Source organism: Misgurnus anguillicaudatus, chromosome 10 (genome assembly GCF_027580225.2).
Source record: "Misgurnus anguillicaudatus chromosome 10, ASM2758022v2, whole genome shotgun sequence".
NCBI classification, from domain to species: Eukaryota; Metazoa; Chordata; class Actinopteri; order Cypriniformes; family Cobitidae; genus Misgurnus; species Misgurnus anguillicaudatus.
In genome coordinates, this window is record NC_073346.2 from 39486143 (window position 1) to 39508655 (window position 22513).

Consider the following 22513-nt stretch of genomic DNA (forward strand, 5'->3'; position numbering starts at 1 on the left):
AGGCTCCATTGTAACACTGCATGACAACTAACCCCGCTGTGTAAATTTTTTTCAATCACAGCTATCAGTCGAGTTGCTGACATGTTTTAAAATGTTGTTATGTTTTATGTAACAAGACAGTGATTAAAATAATATAAGGTTGGATTTGGTACACACCCAACTCAGAAATCGAAATTTACTGTTATCCCTCCAAAACACTCAATCACTCGTTGTTCAATATCTTAACCAGAACACATCAAAACTCTTCACAAATTCACAGGAGATCTTCTGACAGTAAGAGAAAAAGACCAAAAGCACAGATTGCTTGGCCCTGTATATGTAAACTAGCCGTGTTAACCCTGCGTTCGTTTGTGCCCCGCTCACACTTACATTATAATTCATGTACTACAATATTAACACATGCATGCAGGATACAGTCAGCGACTGGCTGTAAAAAAAAAAAATAGTGACATTCTCCCTCTTCAATAATGGAATAGAATTGTATACTTTAAACCTCATGCAAACAGCCATTTAAAAAAAACAAACACTGCATTTAATAAAAAACAACTTTTATTTTCTTTAAAAAATAACCGTTCCGAACAAAGTCCTCTCACTATTACATACAGAGCCAAAACGACATTTGTGTCCATTCACTGAATCTATTGGGAAGTGCTATGATAGGACTGTTCTTAATCAGTGGCTTCAATATTGCTTCAAGACTGAGGTTAGTTGGAGTTTTCTCAGTTACCCGGGCGGTTAACCATACGGTGCCCCGGGCTTCTGAGAATCAAGTACTGCATTCGAATATTTAGTCTAGGAAAGACCAGATTAAGTTCATACATTGGGGCATCGATAAAAATCACCTCGTTGGGTTGGTAAAACCTAACATATAAAAGCATGTCTTTGTATACATCTCATAAACATGATTTAAAATATAACATGGTAAACCATCTTAAAAACTTTTTGAAATACAACAGACCATTTCAGGCTTCGAGGCTGATTTGAGGCATCTACCAACAATGTTGCCTGGTAAAGATTCACAACCCTTTTCATTGATGAAGTGTTAAAGGTTTCCTAAAGGAATGGTTCACCCGACAATGAAGTTTCTGTCATTATTTACTCAAACTTATGCTAGTTTAAACCCACACAAAAAATATACTTCTCACCTTTTCATACAAGACTTGTCAAAAGCTCGAAAAGAACAAAAACAAAATAATCTATTACATTACTTATGAGTTATTGCAAGTCTTCAGATACCATACAATAGATTTGTGCATGTAACACAAATCTGCTGTAAAGCTTACACTGCAAAAAATGATTTTCAAGAAAAAATGTTTTAAAAAATATCTAAAAATTCTTAAATTAAAGTGCTTTTTCTTGATAACCAAACGACCCAAGAAAATAAGTCCAGTTTTTAGACCAATAATATCACATTTAAGTGAGTTTGTGCATAAAACAAGCAAAAAATATGCCAATGGGGTGAGCAAAAAAATCTTAAACATTTTTCTTAAACACTAAATACAAGAAAACTTGGCTTACCCCATTGGCAGATTTTATGCTTGTTTCATGCACAAAATCACCCAAACTTGATATCTCTGGTCCAAAAACTAGACCCATTTTCCTGGGTCGTTTTGCTCACCAAGAAAAAGCATCTTAATTTAAGAATTTTTAGATATTTTTACTGAAAACAAGACAAAAATACTAAGAAAATGTTTTCTTGAAAATAATTTTTTTGCAGTGCAGATTTGAAATGTTTGTCCTTTGAAGCTGTCATGGTCTCTATAATATGTTGTTGCATTAAAAAAAACCTCATTCTTCCCTCGAAGCAAATGGGTAAGGGCGAGTAAATAATAAAAAACGCATTTTGGGTTGAACCATTCCTGTAAACCAAATGAAAAAATATGGCGTCAGGTATCAAGTGCTCAATCTTAATGTGATTACAACTAGTCTCCGATTACAACACGAGTTCAGTTTAAACATGCATTTCATACATCCAGTATATGACATGAATACATGGCATAACCTTCTTCTAAACTGTGGACAGTTTCCTGCATGCCCACCGCAACAACATCCATCAGGCGAAGGTAAAAGGTGCAATAAAAAGTGTGTGTGTTTGTTCAAGGTGCTTGTGAGTTTGATAGGGAATGTGGCAGTGTTACTGAGGGCACCTTTTAAAATAATGCACGACAACTACACGTAGTGGAAGCATTTGGTGATGTGGGTTGTCGGTGGCCCAACAAGAAAAGCAAAGCGTCTGTGTGCGGGAGGGTAGTGGGTTGCTATATACAAACAGTTATTCCTGCATGGTTGGATTTCTGCGCAGATTCAAACGGATGCACGGATTGTGCATCTCAACCGTAAATGTGCCGTATGCTGTTTGTACTGGCTGTTTTTGCATTGCTTACAGAGGTTAGTAAGGAACAATTTAACATAAAATGTTGCGTTATTCCAAACCCGTATTATTTTTCTGTTTTCCATACAACAAACAGATGATGCAAATGCATGGACACATGCCACTTATTTTTGATTACGAGTTGAAAGTATGAATCACTATCCATGTTAGTTGTATGGAAAAAGCACCTTGTATATTTGCCTTTGAGCGCTCTGCATCCAGCTGTGTTTTGTGAAAAATAACTCGGGGCTGGAACAACATGAGAGCGAATATATATTCATTTTTGTCCAAACTATTCCTTAAAGTGGAGGAAGAGTTATGTGCACCAAAACTGTGAGTCACGATACAACAAATAATAGGAGTGCAGAAAAACGCATGTGTTAAAGACAAGAGCCCCTTCGAACAGTTGGCATCGCATTTGGCTGGTGCATAACGCTGGTTTCGGTGTAATGCTGATGCGAGTGCAGTTAACGCACCCTATGGTCCATCTATGCTAATTCAGCCACTCTTTAACTAATGAGGCGAGTCTAAATACGACCGGCTACACCACTGGAGACACCTGCATTCGTGGCATGCTACAGTCGATTGCCGTCTGTACGTTTCACAGACTATAAATGCTGGGCTCGTGGTGCCTTTAAACTAAAACTAAGTGCTAATGTACCATGTATTCACAAAAAAAGAATTACAAAAATATATCACAACAATAAAAAAAATGCAATGAGTAAAACAATTCCTACACTCAGGGCATCACCCGGACATACAGGTTAAGAGGCATCTTTGTGGTGGCTTACAAAACGACTTGTTGGTCTGCATTCCTTCCCTCCGTATTGCATACGAACGTACATGTGGGAGTGCGAAGGTAGTATACGATAATACACAATTAAATAATAAAAAAGAGCATAGTTCAACCAGATCAAACGAAAAAATCAAAGTGTGAGATTCTGATTCAGTTCTGTTCACGTTGGTGGGCTTCAAGAACTGGTAGCACCCAGATTACTGGCTCGAGGAAGAGTGTGGTGACCCGGTAGGGTGTATTAGAGATGCTTTCTCAGGCGAAGTACATGGTCCTCAGGGTGTCGTGATGAATCTGCACAGCTTTGGCCAGCGCCTGGGGATCCCGGCCGTTACTCTGTCCGGAGACGTGGCTGCCCTCTCCGCTACGGATGGATACGCAGGTTAGAAAACCAACTTTAAACTGACCTTGCTTCAAAAATGCTAATGTCTTTGTAAGATTTAAACATTTATTACACAGCTTGTTGAAATACTTGATTCTGACTGGCCAGTCACGGCATTTGCAGGTTTGTTATTCCTAGATAACAACCACTCAAAACCAATAACACATTGTAACCCGGATGCTGCAAATCATTTTGGCAGGTACAGTTTAATATTACACAAAAATTAAATACAAATATGTCTTTTAATAATATAATGACATTATATTTACAAATTATTAAACCAAATAGTGTGTTCATGATATTTGAACATCTTGTCTTAAAACCGAAAGTAAACGGGTAGTGCTGGGCATAGATTAATCGCGATTAATCGCATACAAAATAAAAGTGTTTTTATAATATATGAGTGTGCGCTGTGTGTAATTATTATGTATATATTACTACACACACATTCATGTATGTATTTATGAAACATTTACACACACACACACACACACACACACAAATGTTTTATATATACATACATACACATATTCATATTTATTTATTTATATTTTTATATATTATATATTAACAAGAAAAATGTATATACAAATAGAAATGTTCTGAAATGTATATGTATGTGTGTTTAAATAAATATACATAATAATTACACACACATATATTAGGCAAAAATGCACTTTTATTTGGTATGCGATTAATCGCAATTAATCTTTGCCCAGCACTAAAAATAAACAAACACACACACACACACACACACACACACACACACACACACACACACACACACACACACACACACACACACACACACACACACACATATAATGTATGCATGTATAAAAAAATATTTATATAATATAGTGCTGCCTCACGATTAGTCGCGACTAATCGTTTGCAGAATAAAAGTTACATAAAATAAAATTACATAATATATGTGGGTGTACTCTGTATAATAATTATGTATAAGTACACACACAGCCACGCCTGTATATAATTAAGAAACATTTGCATGTGTATATACATATTTATAGTTATATATAATCTATATTATATATAAATATAAATATTTATTATATACATATATTTTTTCTTAAAATTATACATGCACGTGTGTGTATTTATATAAACATAATTATTATACACAGTACACACACATATATTATGTAAACAAAAACTTTTATTCTGCAAACGATTAGTCGTGACTAATCGTGAGGCAGCACTAATATAATAAGTACTCATATTTATATGTAAATTAAAATATTAAAATGTATATACACATGTAAATATTTCTTAAATGTATACATGCATTGTCGCCGTAAGATGTGATCCTGGATCAAAATTTTTGTTGGTCATGGATCGTTTTAATCAAAGATAAACTCAACTTATTTTTGTGAAATAATAGCTTAAGAATTATTTAAAAGCCCGTAACCCAACCCTAAACCTAAGTTTAACATACACCCTAATCCTGTAATCTGATTGGTTAATGAAAAAGTCAATCAAGGACCAAATATGGTGTTGATCCAGGATCACATACTGCGTGGTGAAATAACGTTCACCATACATGCATGTGTGTGTATTTATATATACATAATTATAATACACAGAACACACACATATATGATGTAAACAAGTTGCGATGAATCGTTATGCAGCCCTAAAGTTTTTATCCATATGTGTGTTCCCTGGGATTTAAACCCACAACCTTTGCATTGCCAACACAAATGCAAATTGAGTCTCATGTTGTCTTTGGTATTAAAAAAAGGTCATGAACTCACCTGTCATGTTCCTTATCCACCAAATGGTAGCGTGCTCTGAATGCGACGAGCCGGGCATAGTATGCTGGCGCTGGAATGGACACGGAGCGGGTACAGCGCACGTAAGTGTGACACAGCTGGTAGGTTAAAATCTGCAGCTCGTCGGCCGTGAAACGATTGTCGTCCCACAGGACGTAGTAGTGAGATGGACGGCTGGTGCCCTGAGAATGACAGCGGATGAAAGAAAAGTCTGTAAATGCTTCACAGATGACAGTCAGGAGAATCACAGAACACTGCTCACCTGAATACCCGCATGACTGCACAGGTAGAAATCAAACTCAAACGGATGAGTGATGCTGGTGTCAACCGTAGTTCCTGCCGGAATGTTCCCGCTTTTCCCAATCTGAGCGAAAGGAGACATTACAATGAACTTGAGATTTTACAAACACCAAAGATCTGACAATCGTAGTGTTTCAACACCGTACACTGTTAGTAGTAACATCTGCTTTGTATGTGAATTTATGCTGTGGGATCAGCGTTTGCACATTTTCAGTGGTACTGGCATGTCAATTACTGAATGTGTTATCATGTAGACATGTTGTCGTGCAGAACTCACTCTTTCTGACTTGTCGGCGCAGAAGAGGCGCGTGTGGTGGCGTTTCTGTACAACTACGTAAGTGATGCCGGGCTGGTAGTCTTTTTCCAGCTTGATGCAGGCGTCTCTGATGGCCAGCAGCTCATAATGCAGAATCTATACACACAGACATTATTAGTCCTTCTTACATTAAATCAAATCATGGATCAGTCCCAAATCAACGACAGATCTAAACCAGATCGCAGTGCATGCTATGCTATGAAAGAGACAAATGTGCCAACACAAAACAATCCCATCACTTCAGAAAGTGAGCCAAAAAAAAGAGATAACAGATAATATGGGTGCTGCTTACAATCAATGCTTCGCACCTAAATATCTGCCATATAGGTGCAGTGTGTAGATTTTTAGCATCATCTAGAGGTGAGATTGTGAATTGCAACCAACGGCTCAGTCCACATCTTATCCCCCCATTTCGAAATTCATACCGTGGTTTCACACCAACCGCGTTTACCATGTCTAGTTTGCCGCTTGAACATTTTGGGCCCTATCTTGCACCCAGCGCAATTGACTTTGTCAGTGACGCATGTATCATTTGTATTTTGTGGAGTTTTTTCCCTCCACAGACGCACGTCGGCAAACTAGGGAATGAACTTGCGCTCCCTGGGCGGTTCAGCGCAAAAAAGGAGGCGTGTTCCGGCGCAAACCATCCCTGATGCTATTTTGCAGTTTCAAAAAACAATTGCGCCACTGACCAAAAAAAACTAGTCTAAAGTCAGTGGTGCGTTGCACGTGCTTCATTATGCTATTTTAAGGGCGCATGCTTGACCATAATGTATCGTGCACAACGCGCGCACACTTTGCTTATCTAATCTACACAGATGCAACAGTTATTTTTGCAAATCATAAGTTGTTACAATAAAAAATATTAACACGAGATAAGGAATATCTTTGTGGTGAGCATTGTGGTGATAGTTTTTATTTTTGTGTGTGGCTGCGTTAAAAAATTCTCATGCAAATAACGATTAAAATATTTTCATAAGTTTGTTGTGTGGCTGTATTACGTTTATTTTATGTAAATAATAATTAAAATGCTTTCATAAAAACCTTATATGTGAACTTGATTTGTAAGTGTACTTTGGGGTTGAACTGCTTGCGTTTCTTGGCTTTCAGCGGTGAGGGTGGACGCAGCGATGTCCTCTGCTGGCGTCAGGTCATGTGTAGAGGCAGATCCACCTCCCGTTACACGGCGTGCCCGATTTATGCTGGCAAGCTTGGGATTCCGCCGTCTTCTGACATCATTGTAGCGCTTGGCGCAATGATGGGGATGCCAGCTGATTAGACAATTGTGGATATTTCCTCTCACGCCTGTTTAACCGACGCCGATTTGGGCGGGTTTCTCCCATCCCCATACAAAACAACTTCTCTGTCTTTGACTGCTCTTACAAGAACGTCGGTCTCCTCGGCTGTGAACCGCTCCTGGCGTGCGCCTGTCAAATCCGTCATAATAATAGCAACCCGCCATGGAACTTGTGCCCCTGCGTTTAAAGGGAATGTTGGATAACGTTCTGATTGGTTTATTTGACGTTTTACGCCCAAACCACACCTATGAATAATGAACCTACTTCAGACCAACCCCTTATTGATTTGCGCCTGGCGCAAGAGTTATTTCTCCTGCCGGGAAAATAGCAACAGTGCCCAAGATCCGCCCACAAAGTGACTTGCGCTTTGCGCTTCGCACTTGCGTTTCAGATCGTTAAAATAGGGCCCTTTGAGTTTATTCGCTTCATTCTCGCGTAAAAGCCGCGTGTGAAATTCTAGTTATCGAGACATTCATGCAGAAATTCGAGTCATGGGAGGGGCTTCTGCGACTCTGCTTGCTTCCTGTAATCCCTTCACTACTACAGCAAGCTCCTGATTGGTTAACGCGGCGGATTTTTCCAGGAAATTTTTCAACTCACGCGTTTGCCGCAGCAACGCTCAATTCGTGTGAACTAGACAAAAGAATGAGGCGGAATCGTGTCTACACGCTGCGCTAAACGCCTCATTCACGCCGCGAGACCTCCAGACACTCGCCAACGTGTCTTTACATTAACTTAATATTAAACCCACTCGCGCTTGACACCTCTACCGCGGCTGGTCTGAACGCAGCAATAGAGAAGCTACAGTAGTCGTCACAGTACAAACATGTTACCTAGTGACAAAAAACACACTCTGGAGAGCAATAGGGGTGTAACAATACATCGATTTTATTTCTAACGAGCCAATGCATCGATGCCACACATACAAAAATCAATATGAGATACCTTTATTTTGACACTCTCCACGTCCTCATTCATTGTAGTAACATCCATCTACATATTTCCGCTCAAGCGTGCATTTTCATCTGCTTGCATCAGCAAGTAAATGCAATGCAGCAACAAACTGGTTGTAGCATCGAAAGAGACAGAAGATGCGCGTGTCCTCTCTCCTGAACATGTTGTCATTTGATTTTTTTTTAAGAGAAATCTCCTGAAAAGAGACCACTGCAGCACTTGTTTGACTATAAGACCTAAAGTTGTGTGATGGATCAAATGCTTAAGTTTAACAGCTTTATTTATTAATTTATTTTAAAATTGAATTAAAAATGATTGTCACTATTGCACATTTTGGCACAAAATACTGAAATACTTTTGACTTGCCATCATAAGCTTGATTTTATGTGACATTTTTTGCATCATTATTTATTTTTCTTTATTTAAATTTTTTTGTTAGTTTGTTGCTGTAAATGTTCTAATTGGGACAGATATTGTGCCGTTTTCAAAACATTTAATTAAATGTTCATGTTATATATTTTGGTTGCATTTGTAACTAAAAATTTACCTGCTTAACTAGGCACGTAATATAAAAATATTGATAAATGAATCCAACTGAATCAAATCGTAATCGCATCGAAGAAGTGTTTGATGCATCGGCAAAAATCGCATCGCTGGCAGAGAAAATCAATATTGTATCGGATCGTAATGAACTGTCTGATTTACACCCCTAGAGAGCAGTTTGTCTATTTAAGGCTACTGTACAAACATGGCGGCGCTTTCCATGTAAGGGGACCTGCTGTGTATGTGGATAAAAACGGCTCATATAAAGGCAATAAAAACAATACAGTTTATTACGTAAGGTCTTTATACACCACTGATTATATAGTTATGTAGATAATATTGCTTTTCTGCCAAGAAATCTTTCTGAAAGTTACACAATGCACCTTTAAGAAAGCCTCATGTGTCTTACATGCAGTAAACAAACCATTTTCACCTTATAGCACATTTCTTAATGGCATAATTTATAGTTTTAAAGTGATAGTTGAATTAAAAATGAAATTTCTGTCATCATTTCTTCAACCTCATTTCAATTTAAACCTGTATGTGTTTCTTTATTGTGTTGAACATAAAAGAAGATATTTTGATAAATGATGATAAGCACACATTTGATTTCCAGTATGTGTTTATAATACTATGGAAGTCAGTTGGTACTGTCAAATGTATGGTTTCTATGTAAGGAATAATTGACGACGGGCCATTGAATTATAAGAAAATAATGCACACCAAGGTGGTAATGCGGCACGACGCAAAGCGGAGTGCCGTTACACCGCAGGTGTGCATTATTTTCAAATAATTCAAAGGACCGAAGTCAATTATTCCGCTTATACCACGGTTACCACAAACATTGCTCTGGTGCCTATTTTTAAGACATTTGAAAAATTAGGGGTGTGGTTTACAGAAAAATAATCAACACCCATAGAACATTTCTCAGCCAATCAGAATGCAGCATTCAACAGACCCGTTGTATAACATATATTAAAATATCTTCTTGTGTTAAACAAGATAAAACAAATAAACAGGAGAGTGAATAAATGACAGAATTTTCATTTTTTACGTGTGAAATATCACTTTAATTCATAATTTGATAACTTAAAGGTCCTGTTAAGCAGACCCAGATCATAATTACCTGTGGTAACTGTCCTTCTGGTACACCGTCCCTATAGAAGATGATTCTTGTGGGTTTGAAGCGTGTTGACTTGTAGAACTGAATGAGTAATTCTCGCACCATGTATGAAAGATCTTCAATGATCTCCTGTCTGGGCCGCTGTACTCGAACTGTAGCACAATATCTGCTGGGATGAGCGTCCATACTGCCAACCACCTGCAGGGGCATCAGAGAAACAAATTAAGAGACTATTTACTATTTAAAGGTATGCGTTTAAGTTAAATTATTAATTATATACTCATCTAATAAAAATAATGTTTTGACTTCATTTTTTACAGAAAACTAAAACTGGATAAACTAACAAATAGATGCAGTGTTTTCACCTCTTGAATACTGCAAAGAAAACAAATTTATCTAAATTTTTAAACATCACAATGCTAATGTTTTTACATGTACTTTGGAAACAATTCACATTGAAAAAATTACTTTCTTACACTGCAAAAAATGATTTAAGAAAAAAATTCTTAGTATTTGTGTCTTGTTTTCAGTAAAAAATATCAAAAAAAATTCTTAAATTAAGATGCTTTTTCTTGATGAGCAAAACGACCTAAGAAAACAAGTCTAGATTTTAGACCAAAAATATCAAATTTAAGTGATTTTGTGCATAAAACAAGCAAGAAAATCTGCCAATGAGGTACGCAAATTTTTCTTGAATTTAATATTTAAGAAAAATGTTCAAGATGTTTTTGCTTACCCCATTGGCAGATTTTTTTTTGCTTGTTTTATGCACAAAATCACTTAAATTTGATATTTTTGGTCTTAAAAATAGACTTATTTTCTGGGGGGGTTTTGCTCATCAAGAAAAAACATCTTAATTTAAGAATTTTTAGATATTTTTACTGAAAACAAGAAAATCATTTTTTGCAGTGTGTTTCTGTAAGGGTAAATCCAGCAGTATGTGTAAGCACTTTTGTTACAGTAGTATTTCTAATGACTACATATATTTATTATATTATTAAATAAATATATTTGTTATTGTTGTTTACAAGAAAGGCAGAAAACTTTTTTTAGGGCTGCATAACAACTTATCGCAACTAATCATTTGCAGAATAAAAGTTTTTGTTTATATCATACACTGTATGTGTGTGTACTGTGTATGATAATGTATAAATACACACACAAGCATGTATATATTTACATACATTTTATATAATTTATATTATATAGAAATATGAATACTATATATATATATATATATAAACATTTTTCCTTGAAACTATACATGCATGTGTATTTATATATACATCATTATTATACACAATACACACACATATATGATGTAAACAAAAACGAATAATCGTTATGCAGTTATTTATTTGCAGTGCCTAAAAGTTTTAATGGTAGAATGTTGTGCTTCATTCATTTCTTCTGAAAGAAGTTGAATGTGCCATCTTGAATTTGGGTATAATCACACAAATTCAATTTGACTCCTCACTCTTGTTCAAAAGGATGAAATGTCAGAAACTCACTAAAGAGGAACGAGTCAGCATTAAAAACACTCCACGATACTGGATGATTTTTAAGGCAAATGGACAGGTGGACTAATACATTTGTTACAGTAGATACATCGTCTTAACATCACCTTTAATCTGATCATAACAGGATGTGGCATCAGAAATGTCTTGACTGGGACTGGTAAGCAACCAACTGGAAACCACAAAAATATCACAAGCACCTTGCAACTACCCAGAAACCGCGCCGTCCTGACACACATCCTTGCATCACAGCATTGCATGTTATAAAACAGAAATAACATGCACAGCTGTTTTGAATAAGAAAAATTAAAACGCACAGGCCAGAGCAGCACATTACAAACTCTGCACTAGAAATATGCAAATAATGCAAAACAGACGAGCTTTAAAACGCCCATAGAGAAGATACAGAGAACTGCCGCCCTCTAGTTGCAACCCAAAATCAACATAAACCTTCTGTGGTCTGCCTCTCGTTCTCGACCCACATCAGGATCTCAAACGTGTCCGTCACCGTGACTCAGCCCTTTGTCACCATCGCTTGGCAACTGCAATAAGCCTACGAGGTTACAAGTGGTTGCGTACAGCAGTGTGTGAGATGATGTCATTTCCTCCTCACCGTTGAGTCATCGGCGAGCCATTCTCACATCAAAGCCCCCGCCCGCCCCCTCCAAAAACATTACGCCCTCATCTCCTCGTTCTGTCCTAAAACATGAACTCATGCGACTCTCACAGCTCCGGAGAACAGCAGGGTGGGTCACATTTAAAAACCTCTTACTCACTCTTGCTATATAATATTTTAAGATGGGTCAATGAAAGACTGCACTATTAAAACTTAATCATCTTGAATTAATGTCTGATGATCTGATTGAATACATCTCAATATTTATGTACTTATCCTCAAATTACCTAAAAGGATGAATGGTTTCTCCATTGACCAAAAGCATCATTCATCCATACAGCCATTGAAACCATGCCAACTTTTACAAGGGTTTAGTAAACCCTAGCATTGTAAATATATAAATTATTTCAGGCATACATTACACATTTGATTTTCTTTAGTCTACATTGGATTAAATGTGTGTGCTGCAGGCAGTGTTGTAGTCGAGTCCAACTCGAGTCCGAAATAGACCAAGACCAGAGAATGAGTCCCGAGTCCAGATGAAGGTAGATACGGTCTTGACTCAGACTTGACACTCGTTCTCTGGTCTTGGTCTTGGATTCGAGTTAGGCTCAACTACAACCCTGGTTGCAGGTTTTGCAATAAATGGTGCTCAATTTCTAAATTAACATGAACAAAGATGAATAAATGCTGTAGATGTATTGATCATTGTTAGTTCAAGTTAGCTAATGCATTAACTAACTGTTAACAAATACAACCTTATTGTAAAGTGCTTCAAAACTTAAATGGCCAAAACAAACTTGTGTGTGATATTCGGTGTTGCAATATTATATTACCAGTAAAGTCATTGTGAAAACATTAGATGAATAATAATTAAGAGACAGCTCTAAGATTATTTTCTATAGACAGTAACAACATAAACAAGCGGCTTTCGTGGTCAACATGTAACTTCCTGAAAACTCCGCTAAGAATAAACCTAAAGGATTATTAGGAACACCTTTCGCCTTCAGAATTGCCTTAATTCTACATGGCATTGATTCAACAAGGTGCTGAAAGCATTCTTTAGAAATTATGGCCCATATTGATAGGATAGCATCTTGCAGTTGATGGAGATTTGTGGGATGCACATCCAGGACATGAAGCTCCCGTTCCACCACATCCCAAAGATGCTCTATTGGGTTGAGATCTGGTGATTGTGGGGACCATTTTAGTACAGTGAACTCATTGTCATGTTCAAGAAACCAATTTGAAATGATTTGAGCATCAGAGGATGGGTACATGGTGGTCATAAAGGGATGGACATGGTCAGAAACAATGCTCAGGTAGGCTGTGGCATTTAAATGATGCCCAATTGGCACTAAGAGGCCTAAAGTGTGCCAAGAAAACATTCCCCACACCATTACACTACCACCACCAGCCTGCACAGTGGTGACAAGTCATGATGGATCCATGTTCTCATTCTGTTTACGCCAAATTCCGACTCTACCATCTGAATGTCTCAACAGAAATCGAGACTCATCAGATCAGGCAACATTTTTCCAGTCTTCAACTGTCCAATTTTGGTGAGCTCATGCAAATTGTAGCCTCTTTTTCCTATTTGTAGTGGAGATGAGTGGTACCCGGTGGGGTCTTCTGCTGTTGTAGCACATCCGCCTCAAGGTTGTGCGTGTTGTGGCTTCACAAATGCTTTGCTGCATACCTCGGTTGAAACAAGTTATTTTAGTCAAAGTTGCTCTTCTATCAGCTTGAATCAGTCGGTTCATTCTCCTCTGACCTCTAGCATCAACAAGGCATTTTCGCCCACAGGACTGCCTCATACTGGATGTTTTTCCCTTTTCACACCATTCTTTGTAAACCCTAAAAGGGTTGTGGGTGAAAATCCCAGTAACTGAGCAGATTGTGAAATACTCAGACTGGCCCGTCTGGCACCAACAACCATGCCATGCTCAAAATTGCTTAAATCATCTTTCTTTCCCATTCTGACATTCAGTTTGGAGGTCAGGAGATTGTCCAGGACCACACCCCTAAATGCATTGAAGCAACTGCCATGTGATTGGTTGATTAGATAATTGCATTAATGAGAAATTGAACAGGTGTTCCTAATAATCCTTTAGGTGAGTGTATATCACCCAGCCCTGCTCAGATCTAATAAAATCTCTTAAATAATACACAAGAAAGTTCAAAGGAAAATTGAAATGCTTACAGCAGTGATAGATGGCTTCTTTCCATCACCAGCAGGTGGATGAGTAACATCAGCTCCAAGGAAGATCACCGGCTGCTGGAAGACAGCGGACCTGCAAACCGGATTCAAAAAGAAGCATTGACGCTCACGACTGATTTCATTTATCACAGATCCACACACATGCAAAGTGTAAAGGCTCACCGTTGATGTGGCACCAGGATGTTGTTGATGCCACCGAGCTTGACGTTGATCTTGAGGCAGAGGTTGGAGAGCGTCTGAGGAGATGTTTTCACCACATTCTTCACCTGAACACACTGAGTGGCCATTCCTAAAAGAGTGTCTCCAACACGCTTCACTTCAGCTGCCAATCACAAACACACACAAACAGAAATCAGTGTCTGGTTCATTAACCTGCATGTGTATGTGTGTGATGTCACAAGATCTCACCATAGACGGGTGTTTTTCCTGGCAGGATGACGATGATGAGCTGAAGTCCAGAGTATGTGTTCTTCAGGTGTCTGAACATGGGCTCCACGCTGTCTGCTCCCTGTGCATACTTACAGAAACACGGCTGACCCTGGATGGGCATCCCGGCGTCCTTTGAGATCTTACGCAGCTGGTCAGTAAAGTTCCTGAAGATGACATGGACAACGTTAGCATTAAAATTCAACAAATACTTGAGCATCTGTATTTCATTGCACTCAGACTCTTACTTTAACACCTCCTCCCGACACTGTTTCTGTGGAGCGAAGCAGGCGATGGCCCAAACTTTGATCTCAATGCCATTATAAAACTGTTTTCCTCTCATATCCCAAACACCCTGGTTGGGAGTCGCAATGGCACGATTCTGTAAACCAACAACAGCATGAGAAAGAGTTGAAAAAAATACCACAAATGCTTATTAACAGGCAACACACAACAATCACATGCAGTAGTATATAGTAGATATTTGTAACAATAGCCAAAATGACCTCTTTTTATATCCAAAAATATTAGGATATTAAGTAAAGTTCATGTTATATGAACATATTTTTTTAATTTCCCACACTAAATATATCAAAAATGTATTTATCATTAGTAAGATGTGTTGCTAAGGACTTCATTTGGACAACTTTAAACTTTTGCATCCTTAGATTCCAGATTTTCAAATAGTTCATATTGTCCAATCTTTACAAACCACCATACATCAATAAAAAGCTTATTTATTTATTGAAGATGGTGTATAAATCTCAAATAAAAAATGATCTTGGATCAACATTTTATTTAAAGAAACATCAAATTATAAAGAAACTCAAACCCTAACCATTTTCCCCTCAAATTAGTGTGAAATAATAGTTTAATAATTTTTTAAAGCCCCTAACCCAATCCTAAATCTAAAAATCGGTCAATTCCTCCAGAAAACAGCGTGAGGTGCACTTGAGAGTTTACATTTATTTCAGATAGAAATCTTTTCGATTAGTTTATTGGGACAAATAATAGACAGTATTGCTTTGTGGCAGTGCAGCACAAGAATTTTAAATTCATGTATTTAATAAAAACCAACCCCCCTAAGGGATCCCTAAATAATATAGAAGATCCGGGACCACCCCAACCCCCCCTTAATTCTGCTTATGTTTTGTGGTCCAGGGTCACATTTTCGTAAACAAAAGTTTATAAACAAACTTAAATAAATAAATATCTATAATGTTAACTTGTCATTTTTTACTACATAAAATACTGAAAATATTGTGTAGGCCAATTTTTATATATATATTGTATAAAAATGTATGAAAAATTTGAGTGTTTTTTGCATTTATGGTTGATTTTAAAAATATAAAAAACATTCAGTATCATTCATTGAGCATGCCTACGCACAAATTTGTGCGTGAGATGTGTGTATGGATGTTTTCATGGACAAAGCGTGATTCAACAAAAACTTTCGTATCAAAATTTCTTCTAAATCTATGCAAAAAATTCAAGAAAACCTAAAACCACTCATATGCAATAATCATGTACACTATAATCAAATACTAGGCTATTATTATAATGTTGATATATACAATTTACATGATAATGTTTGATGATATAATATTTTCTGTATTATATATTATACATGACCTATATTATTATTATTATTATTATTATTATTATTATTATTATTATTATTATTATTATTATTATTATTATTATTATTATATACACATTATACTATACCTTATTATTGCCTACTTATTTTTTCTACACATACGCTGCAAAAAATGATTTTCAAGAAAAAATTTTCTTAAGATTTTTGTCTTGTTTTTAGTAAAAAATATCTTAAAATTCTTAAATTAAGATGCTTTTTCTTGATAAGCAAAATGCAGGAAAATAAGTCTAGTTTTTAGACCCAAAATATAAAATTTAAGTGATTTTGTGCATAAAACAAGCAAAAAATCTGCCAATGGGGTGAGCAAATTTTTTCTTGAATTTAGTGTTTAAGAAAAATGTTCAACATTTTTTTGCTTACCCCATTGGCAGATTTTCTTGCTTGTTTTATGCACAAAATCACTTAAATTTGATATTTTTGGGTCGTTTTGCTCATCGAGAAAAAGCATCTTAATTTAAGAATATTTAGATATTTTTACTGAAAACAAGACAAAAATACTAAGAATTTCTTTTCTTGAAAATCTTTTTTTGCAGTGTATAAAGAAAATGCATGTAATGACAAATCTTCACGCTTTCCTTCCTAACTTTTTAAATGTCTATATGAAAGAGTCTGCTAAATGCCTAATGTAAACGTCATGTAAATGTAATGAGAAGTCTAAAAGTCAATCACTTCATATAAATTAAATGTCATATTTGTTAAAGCATCAAATACTTATTCCAGTCGGTGGACAGCACTGGCTTCCTCCAGTGACAGCAAAATCTCCCAAATAAAAAATGCAAAGCAAAACTGAACTTTACTAATAATAAATATCATCATGGATTTATTTTTGAGCCCTTATAAGCCCTTATATGGAGGTGGTTTGGGCGTGTTTTATGCAAATTACCAACCTCATGCACGGGGGTACTCATGTAGAATGCTTCAAATTCACTAACGCAAGAACAACTATAAAAACAAACTCATGCGTGTACACATGTGTTGTGAATTAGGCGGAAAGTTTTTGTGAGAAGTTCAAGTGTGCGTATAAATACGATAAACTTACTCAATTACTGGTGAATGAGACCCAATGTCTATTGTCCCAGTTCTAAAATCAATTGCTATAAAGTTATTTATTATCTAATTCTGCTAAGAATGTTAGCATTGAAAAAATATGATTTAAATAAGTAGGAAATAGAAGAGAATTTTACAAGCATTAACGTACCAAATAAAATTCATGCTTGACTCAAAATGCAAAATAAATATGAATGGAAATTAAATCAGTTTATTTTCGACACAAGGGGAAAATAAAGTGTCTGACTCTGGACTGTCAAACACAGAATTGAATGTTCATCATCAGTAAAGATGACAGTTTTGCTGATTTTAGGAGCAATTCAGTTTGGTTGCGCTGTCCTGCATCACACCTGTACGGTTGTAAAAATAACTCTCTCCTCACTGCATTTACGAGACGTCGCTCGATCTCAGTCGAGCTGTGACAGAGAGCAGGTGCATGTGGACCGCATGATTGTGTTTGTGTAACGTGGAAGAGACGAGCAGTTTAGTCTCTGTATGCTGCGAGTCTTACCCGTCCACCGTACTGTAGAATCGGAGCAGGAAGGACTCGCCCCGTCACCTCGGCCATGTCGTCCTTCACCTTAATCCCAAACTCTTGAATGTATGGGTCCAGATTGAAATTAGCATTCTTCATCTGTGTAAATAACAAATAAAATTAGAAGATTAATACCTTAAGGTCAACATGACATCACAGCTTGTTTTACATTCATTAAGTGTCTATAAAATAGGATTTTATCCTTTAATAATTACCTGGAATATAAAAACCCAGATTTGTTTCTTAGACAAAGCAAATTATTACATTTTGAAAGCAGGGTGGTGAATGACACAATAAATCAGGGGTCTTTAACTCTTTCCCCGCCATTAGTGAGTTATCTCGTCAATAGGCTTTATGCCCAGCTGCAATACTTCCTGAACTGCCATTATTGCACAAACTGATTAATCCAGGTGTGTCTGATTATTGTTGTTGTGACTACTGAGGTCAGGCACACCTGGATTAATCAGTGCAGCTGGGCATAAAGCAGAAAAACATTTGCATAATGAATTTTAATGTTAATCTATAATACCGCGGTTATCCACTACATGGCGCACTTACCCTTTTTAAAAAAAATGCAAAAAATGTATTTATCAATTTTAAACCCTCTTTATGTTTTGATAATCATTCTGAATCTGATCTCTAAGAAAATTACTTCACAAAAATGCAATTATTACACAAAAATATGTATTTTTAAATAAAAAATACCCATATTTAAGAGTTTATAAGAAGAAAAAAATATAGAGAGGATGAAATGTTTTTTTCCGTTTTATTTGTTTATTGTTTGTTTGAAAGCAGAGGGTCTGTTGATATATTTTTAGAATAAAATTTTTTTGGAAGGCATTTTGTTAAACTTTTCAAAAAAAAGGCAGGCGGGGAATGAGTTAACTACTCTTTTTCAAAGGGGCCAGATTTGAAAAATTGTAATAATATACGGCCCAACTTCCACCCTTATTTTTACTTCTTAAATATTTTTTTACTTACCTATTATATATAATGTTATATGCTAACTTGTTTTTGTTACTTTTTGTTATAGGTCATATATTAAAAAACATTTAAAAAATAAAAAAGATGCACGCATCTTGTATCCAGTATTTTGCTTTTGAATAACTTTACACTTTCTTTTTTTATATTTTAAATAAAAAAGCACACGTGTTAATAATTAATCAACACACTTATTTTTGTATAGCTGTAATGCAGGGCTCTAAACTTATTTATTTGTTTATAACGGTTTAACTTTCATAAATTGTTACATTTCAAGTAAACATATGCATGCAATCGGAACATATCACATTAGTCTTCTCCTTATGACTTAAATTGCATTTCATGTTTCCTTTTTTAATATTTTTTAAATATTTAGGTTATAAACAGCACGAAATTTTTTTATGCATCCAAAGCTCAAACCGGATCCAAAAATTACGCACTCGCACACGGTTGGCCCCCCGCACAGCCCCTTTGTGACTCTCCTTCCGGTTTACACTGATTTTAAATCAGACAAAGATGACCGGCAAGCTGGATAAAGATTATTTAGTTAGCTGCATTTGTCTATCTAAACATAAACTTCAATTAATATCCTGATGTTTCGGTTTTGTCTTGTTCTGTGAGCAACTTCAGATATAAACTCAGAACTGAACAAATGAATCAGAAGTTCACTGACTCATGGTTCGGTCTCGACAGCTCCTGACTGCTATAAGCTCAAGATGATTCATCACATCAGCTGGAGACTAATAACGCTAATCTGATTTCATGAACCTCTCGTGATGTCATCTTCAATCATTATTAAGAACGAGTGTAGTGATGGAGAAGAGCCAAATATCACACGAGAGTAAATAAATCCACGATAATCTATAATTATTACAAGCAACCTGTTAATGTTCACTGGAGATGCAGCTGTTCATTTGTTTGTTGTTACAAACTGAGATATGATGTCGGTGATAATGGACAGCATATGAGCAATTTCAGCGTTATGGATGTGAGATTTGCAGTAGGGGTGGGTGATATACCAGTATGAAAGTGATTACTGGTAGTGTGTTGCTCCATCATATGGATTTTGCAATACCATTAATATCGTTACATGTTGATGAAGTCTAATTTAGCATTTATACTGTTTGTTCAATTTGGTACTCTTTGCAAACATTTCATACATTTACAAATCACTGCCATCTTATCTGCACGCTCTCGTCATGTCACGGCAGTACAGTATTTAGTTTCTTTTCTTGGGTGCCCTGTGCCAACACCCACAAAATGCCACCCTGAGCAGCTGCCTATTAGAAAATAATAGATGATTGTAAATGTGTATGTTTTTAGTCATTTTGCGGAGTGTAAATATGATGTTAAAGTGGACTTAAGGGAAATCCAGAGGCACGATGTTCACTTTGTTTAAAGTTGTTGTCAAAGTAAATTCAAAGGCATCTTCGTTAAAGCATCACTTATTCTGTTCTGTATGTGTTTATGTGTTAAAGAATTTATAAAACACTGGGTTTTTTTTTTTCATTTTAAATAGTGCACACAATGCAGTTGTAGTTTTAAAGACACATGGTTTCAATCCGACAGTGACAATATGCATAATAATCGTAACAAGATGAGGCCGCCCATCCACAATATATTGAACGTGTTTATATTTTCCTAAACCTGATGACAGAGTCCAGACATCAGAAATATATCAGTCTATATACTCGTGTTTTCTGTTTTAGATGAGGGAAATATGCATCATGGATGTGACAAAAAAAGGACATATGTTTTTGGGAGACAACATACTTTGAAGAGTTTCTGTGAATTACCACAAACCACAAACAATAATATTCAACAAATAGAGAAGGGATGGCTCTCTAAAGAACAAAAAATATTTATTTGATTCGTTTTGTGTTTGCATTTTTTAAGCGGAAGAAACGACATTATGGACGTGACATTTTTCCGTTATGGATTTTGCAATTACTTAACTATGAAAAATAATGAAAAAACAATGTTTTGAACTTTAACAGAGACTTTGCATTGATATTTAAACCAAAGATTGACATCTCGGTATGGGTAAAAACTTCAGGTAGAAACTTTACTTTTTATAATAAAGTTGACATTTGCATGGAATTACCCACATGTGTATTTTTTAAAAAGGAATATTTACTTAAAACTCTTGTTTTGTCAAACAAGACGTATATTAGGGGGGATCAGCATCAAAGTGTTTTAGGGATGCATAACGATTAATCGCAATTAATCTATAGCAGAATAAAAGTTTTTGTTTACATTATATATGTGTGTGTGTGTGTGTGTGTGTGTGTGTGTGTGTGTGTGTGTGTGTGTGTGTGTGTGTGTGTGTGTGTGTGTGTGTGTGTGTGTGTGTGTGTGTGTGTAATAACTTTGTATAGATAAAAGCACACACATGCATGTATATATTTAAGAAATGTTTACATGTGTATATACATTTGTATATTTATGTATAATTTATAAATTCTGCTATAGATTAATCGCGATTAATCGTTATACATCCCTAGCTTTTAGCTGTATTTCCGAGCCCTATAATACATAAGGAAAAGGTAACCATGACAACACCACTAGAAACTGCTAATTGTATGGAAACCTTTTATAAAGCATGAATTTCCTGCACGCAACACTTACCAGTCTGCTGATCTCTTCCTGTCTGTCCGGGGCCGAGCGTGCCGTGGCTTTGATCATTGTGGATGTTTGATTATCTGTCAGTTTCTTGATACAACGCTGCCCCGCTACAATATTGCAAACCTGCGGAAAACATCAGCGCCGCTGTAAGAGTCGAGAATATCATCCATTTATTGTTAAAGTGCCGATGACACAACTCACCTCCAGGGGCAGGTAGGTGTGTTTCTGCTCCTGGCCCACCTGTAGGCAGGGCAGATGGGGGTATTTGAGCTGCAGGTTGTATTTCTGTTTAAAGTATTGAGCTACTGTACATTCGACCGTCTGTCCGCTCTCAAGCTGCAGGGGAAATCTGGTGAGAAGATTTACAGAGTAAAAATGTATTCATTTCATGTTTTAAAACTGTCTGTGATCCATAAACTACTCTATAGGCCTTTAATACAATGCTTAAACATGGGTTATCATATACTTTTTAATTAATAATTTCAAACTTTGATTATCACCATTTACAGATGTGCTTCAAAACTACACTGCAAAAATCTTCTAAAATTTAAAAAAAAAATTTTTTTTTGAAAATTATTAAATACAATTTCCTATAATAGTTGCTTCTGTATTAAGATTATGAGTGGGATGTACACTGCAAAAAATGACTTTCTTGCTTAGTACTTTTGTTTTATTTCAGTAGAAATATCTAAAAATTCTTAAATCAAGATGCATTTTCTTGATGAGCAAAATGACCTAATAAAATAAGTCTAGTTTTTAGACCAAAAATATCAAATTTAAGTGAATTTGTGCTTAAAACAAGCAAAATAATCTGCCAATGGGGTGAGAAAAAAATCTAAAAATAAGTTTTTAATTTTTCTTAAACACTTTTTTAAGTGGCAGATAATTTTGCTTGTTTAAAGCACATATTCACTTACATTTGATATTTTTGTATAAAAACTAGACTTATTTTATGTCATTTTGCTCATCAAAAAATACATCTTGATTTAAGAATTTTTTGATATTTCTACTG

General features: G+C 36.0%; 1 protein-coding gene across 2 annotated transcripts in view; it reads right to left on the bottom strand.

Annotated features, from left to right (window-relative positions):
- Positions 1–1587: 1587 nt before the first annotated feature.
- ago1 (argonaute RISC component 1) overlaps positions 1588–22513 on the bottom strand; it is a 33444-nt gene continuing 12518 nt past the window's right edge. For both annotated transcript variants that reach the window (XM_073872564.1, XM_073872565.1), the window contains 12 exons: positions 21703–21850; positions 21505–21624; positions 17872–17994; positions 14902–15035; positions 14636–14820; positions 14390–14549; positions 14210–14300; positions 9877–10071; positions 5917–6051; positions 5602–5703; positions 5322–5521; positions 1588–3528 (listed from right to left, as the gene is read on the bottom strand). In XM_073872564.1, coding sequence (XP_073728665.1) covers positions 3420–3528; positions 5322–5521; positions 5602–5703; positions 5917–6051; positions 9877–10071; positions 14210–14300; positions 14390–14549; positions 14636–14820; positions 14902–15035; positions 17872–17994; positions 21505–21624; positions 21703–21850 — 1702 coding nt within the window. In that variant the 3' untranslated portion in view covers positions 1588–3419. The remainder of the gene's footprint in view (positions 3529–5321; positions 5522–5601; positions 5704–5916; positions 6052–9876; positions 10072–14209; positions 14301–14389; positions 14550–14635; positions 14821–14901; positions 15036–17871; positions 17995–21504; positions 21625–21702; positions 21851–22513) is intronic.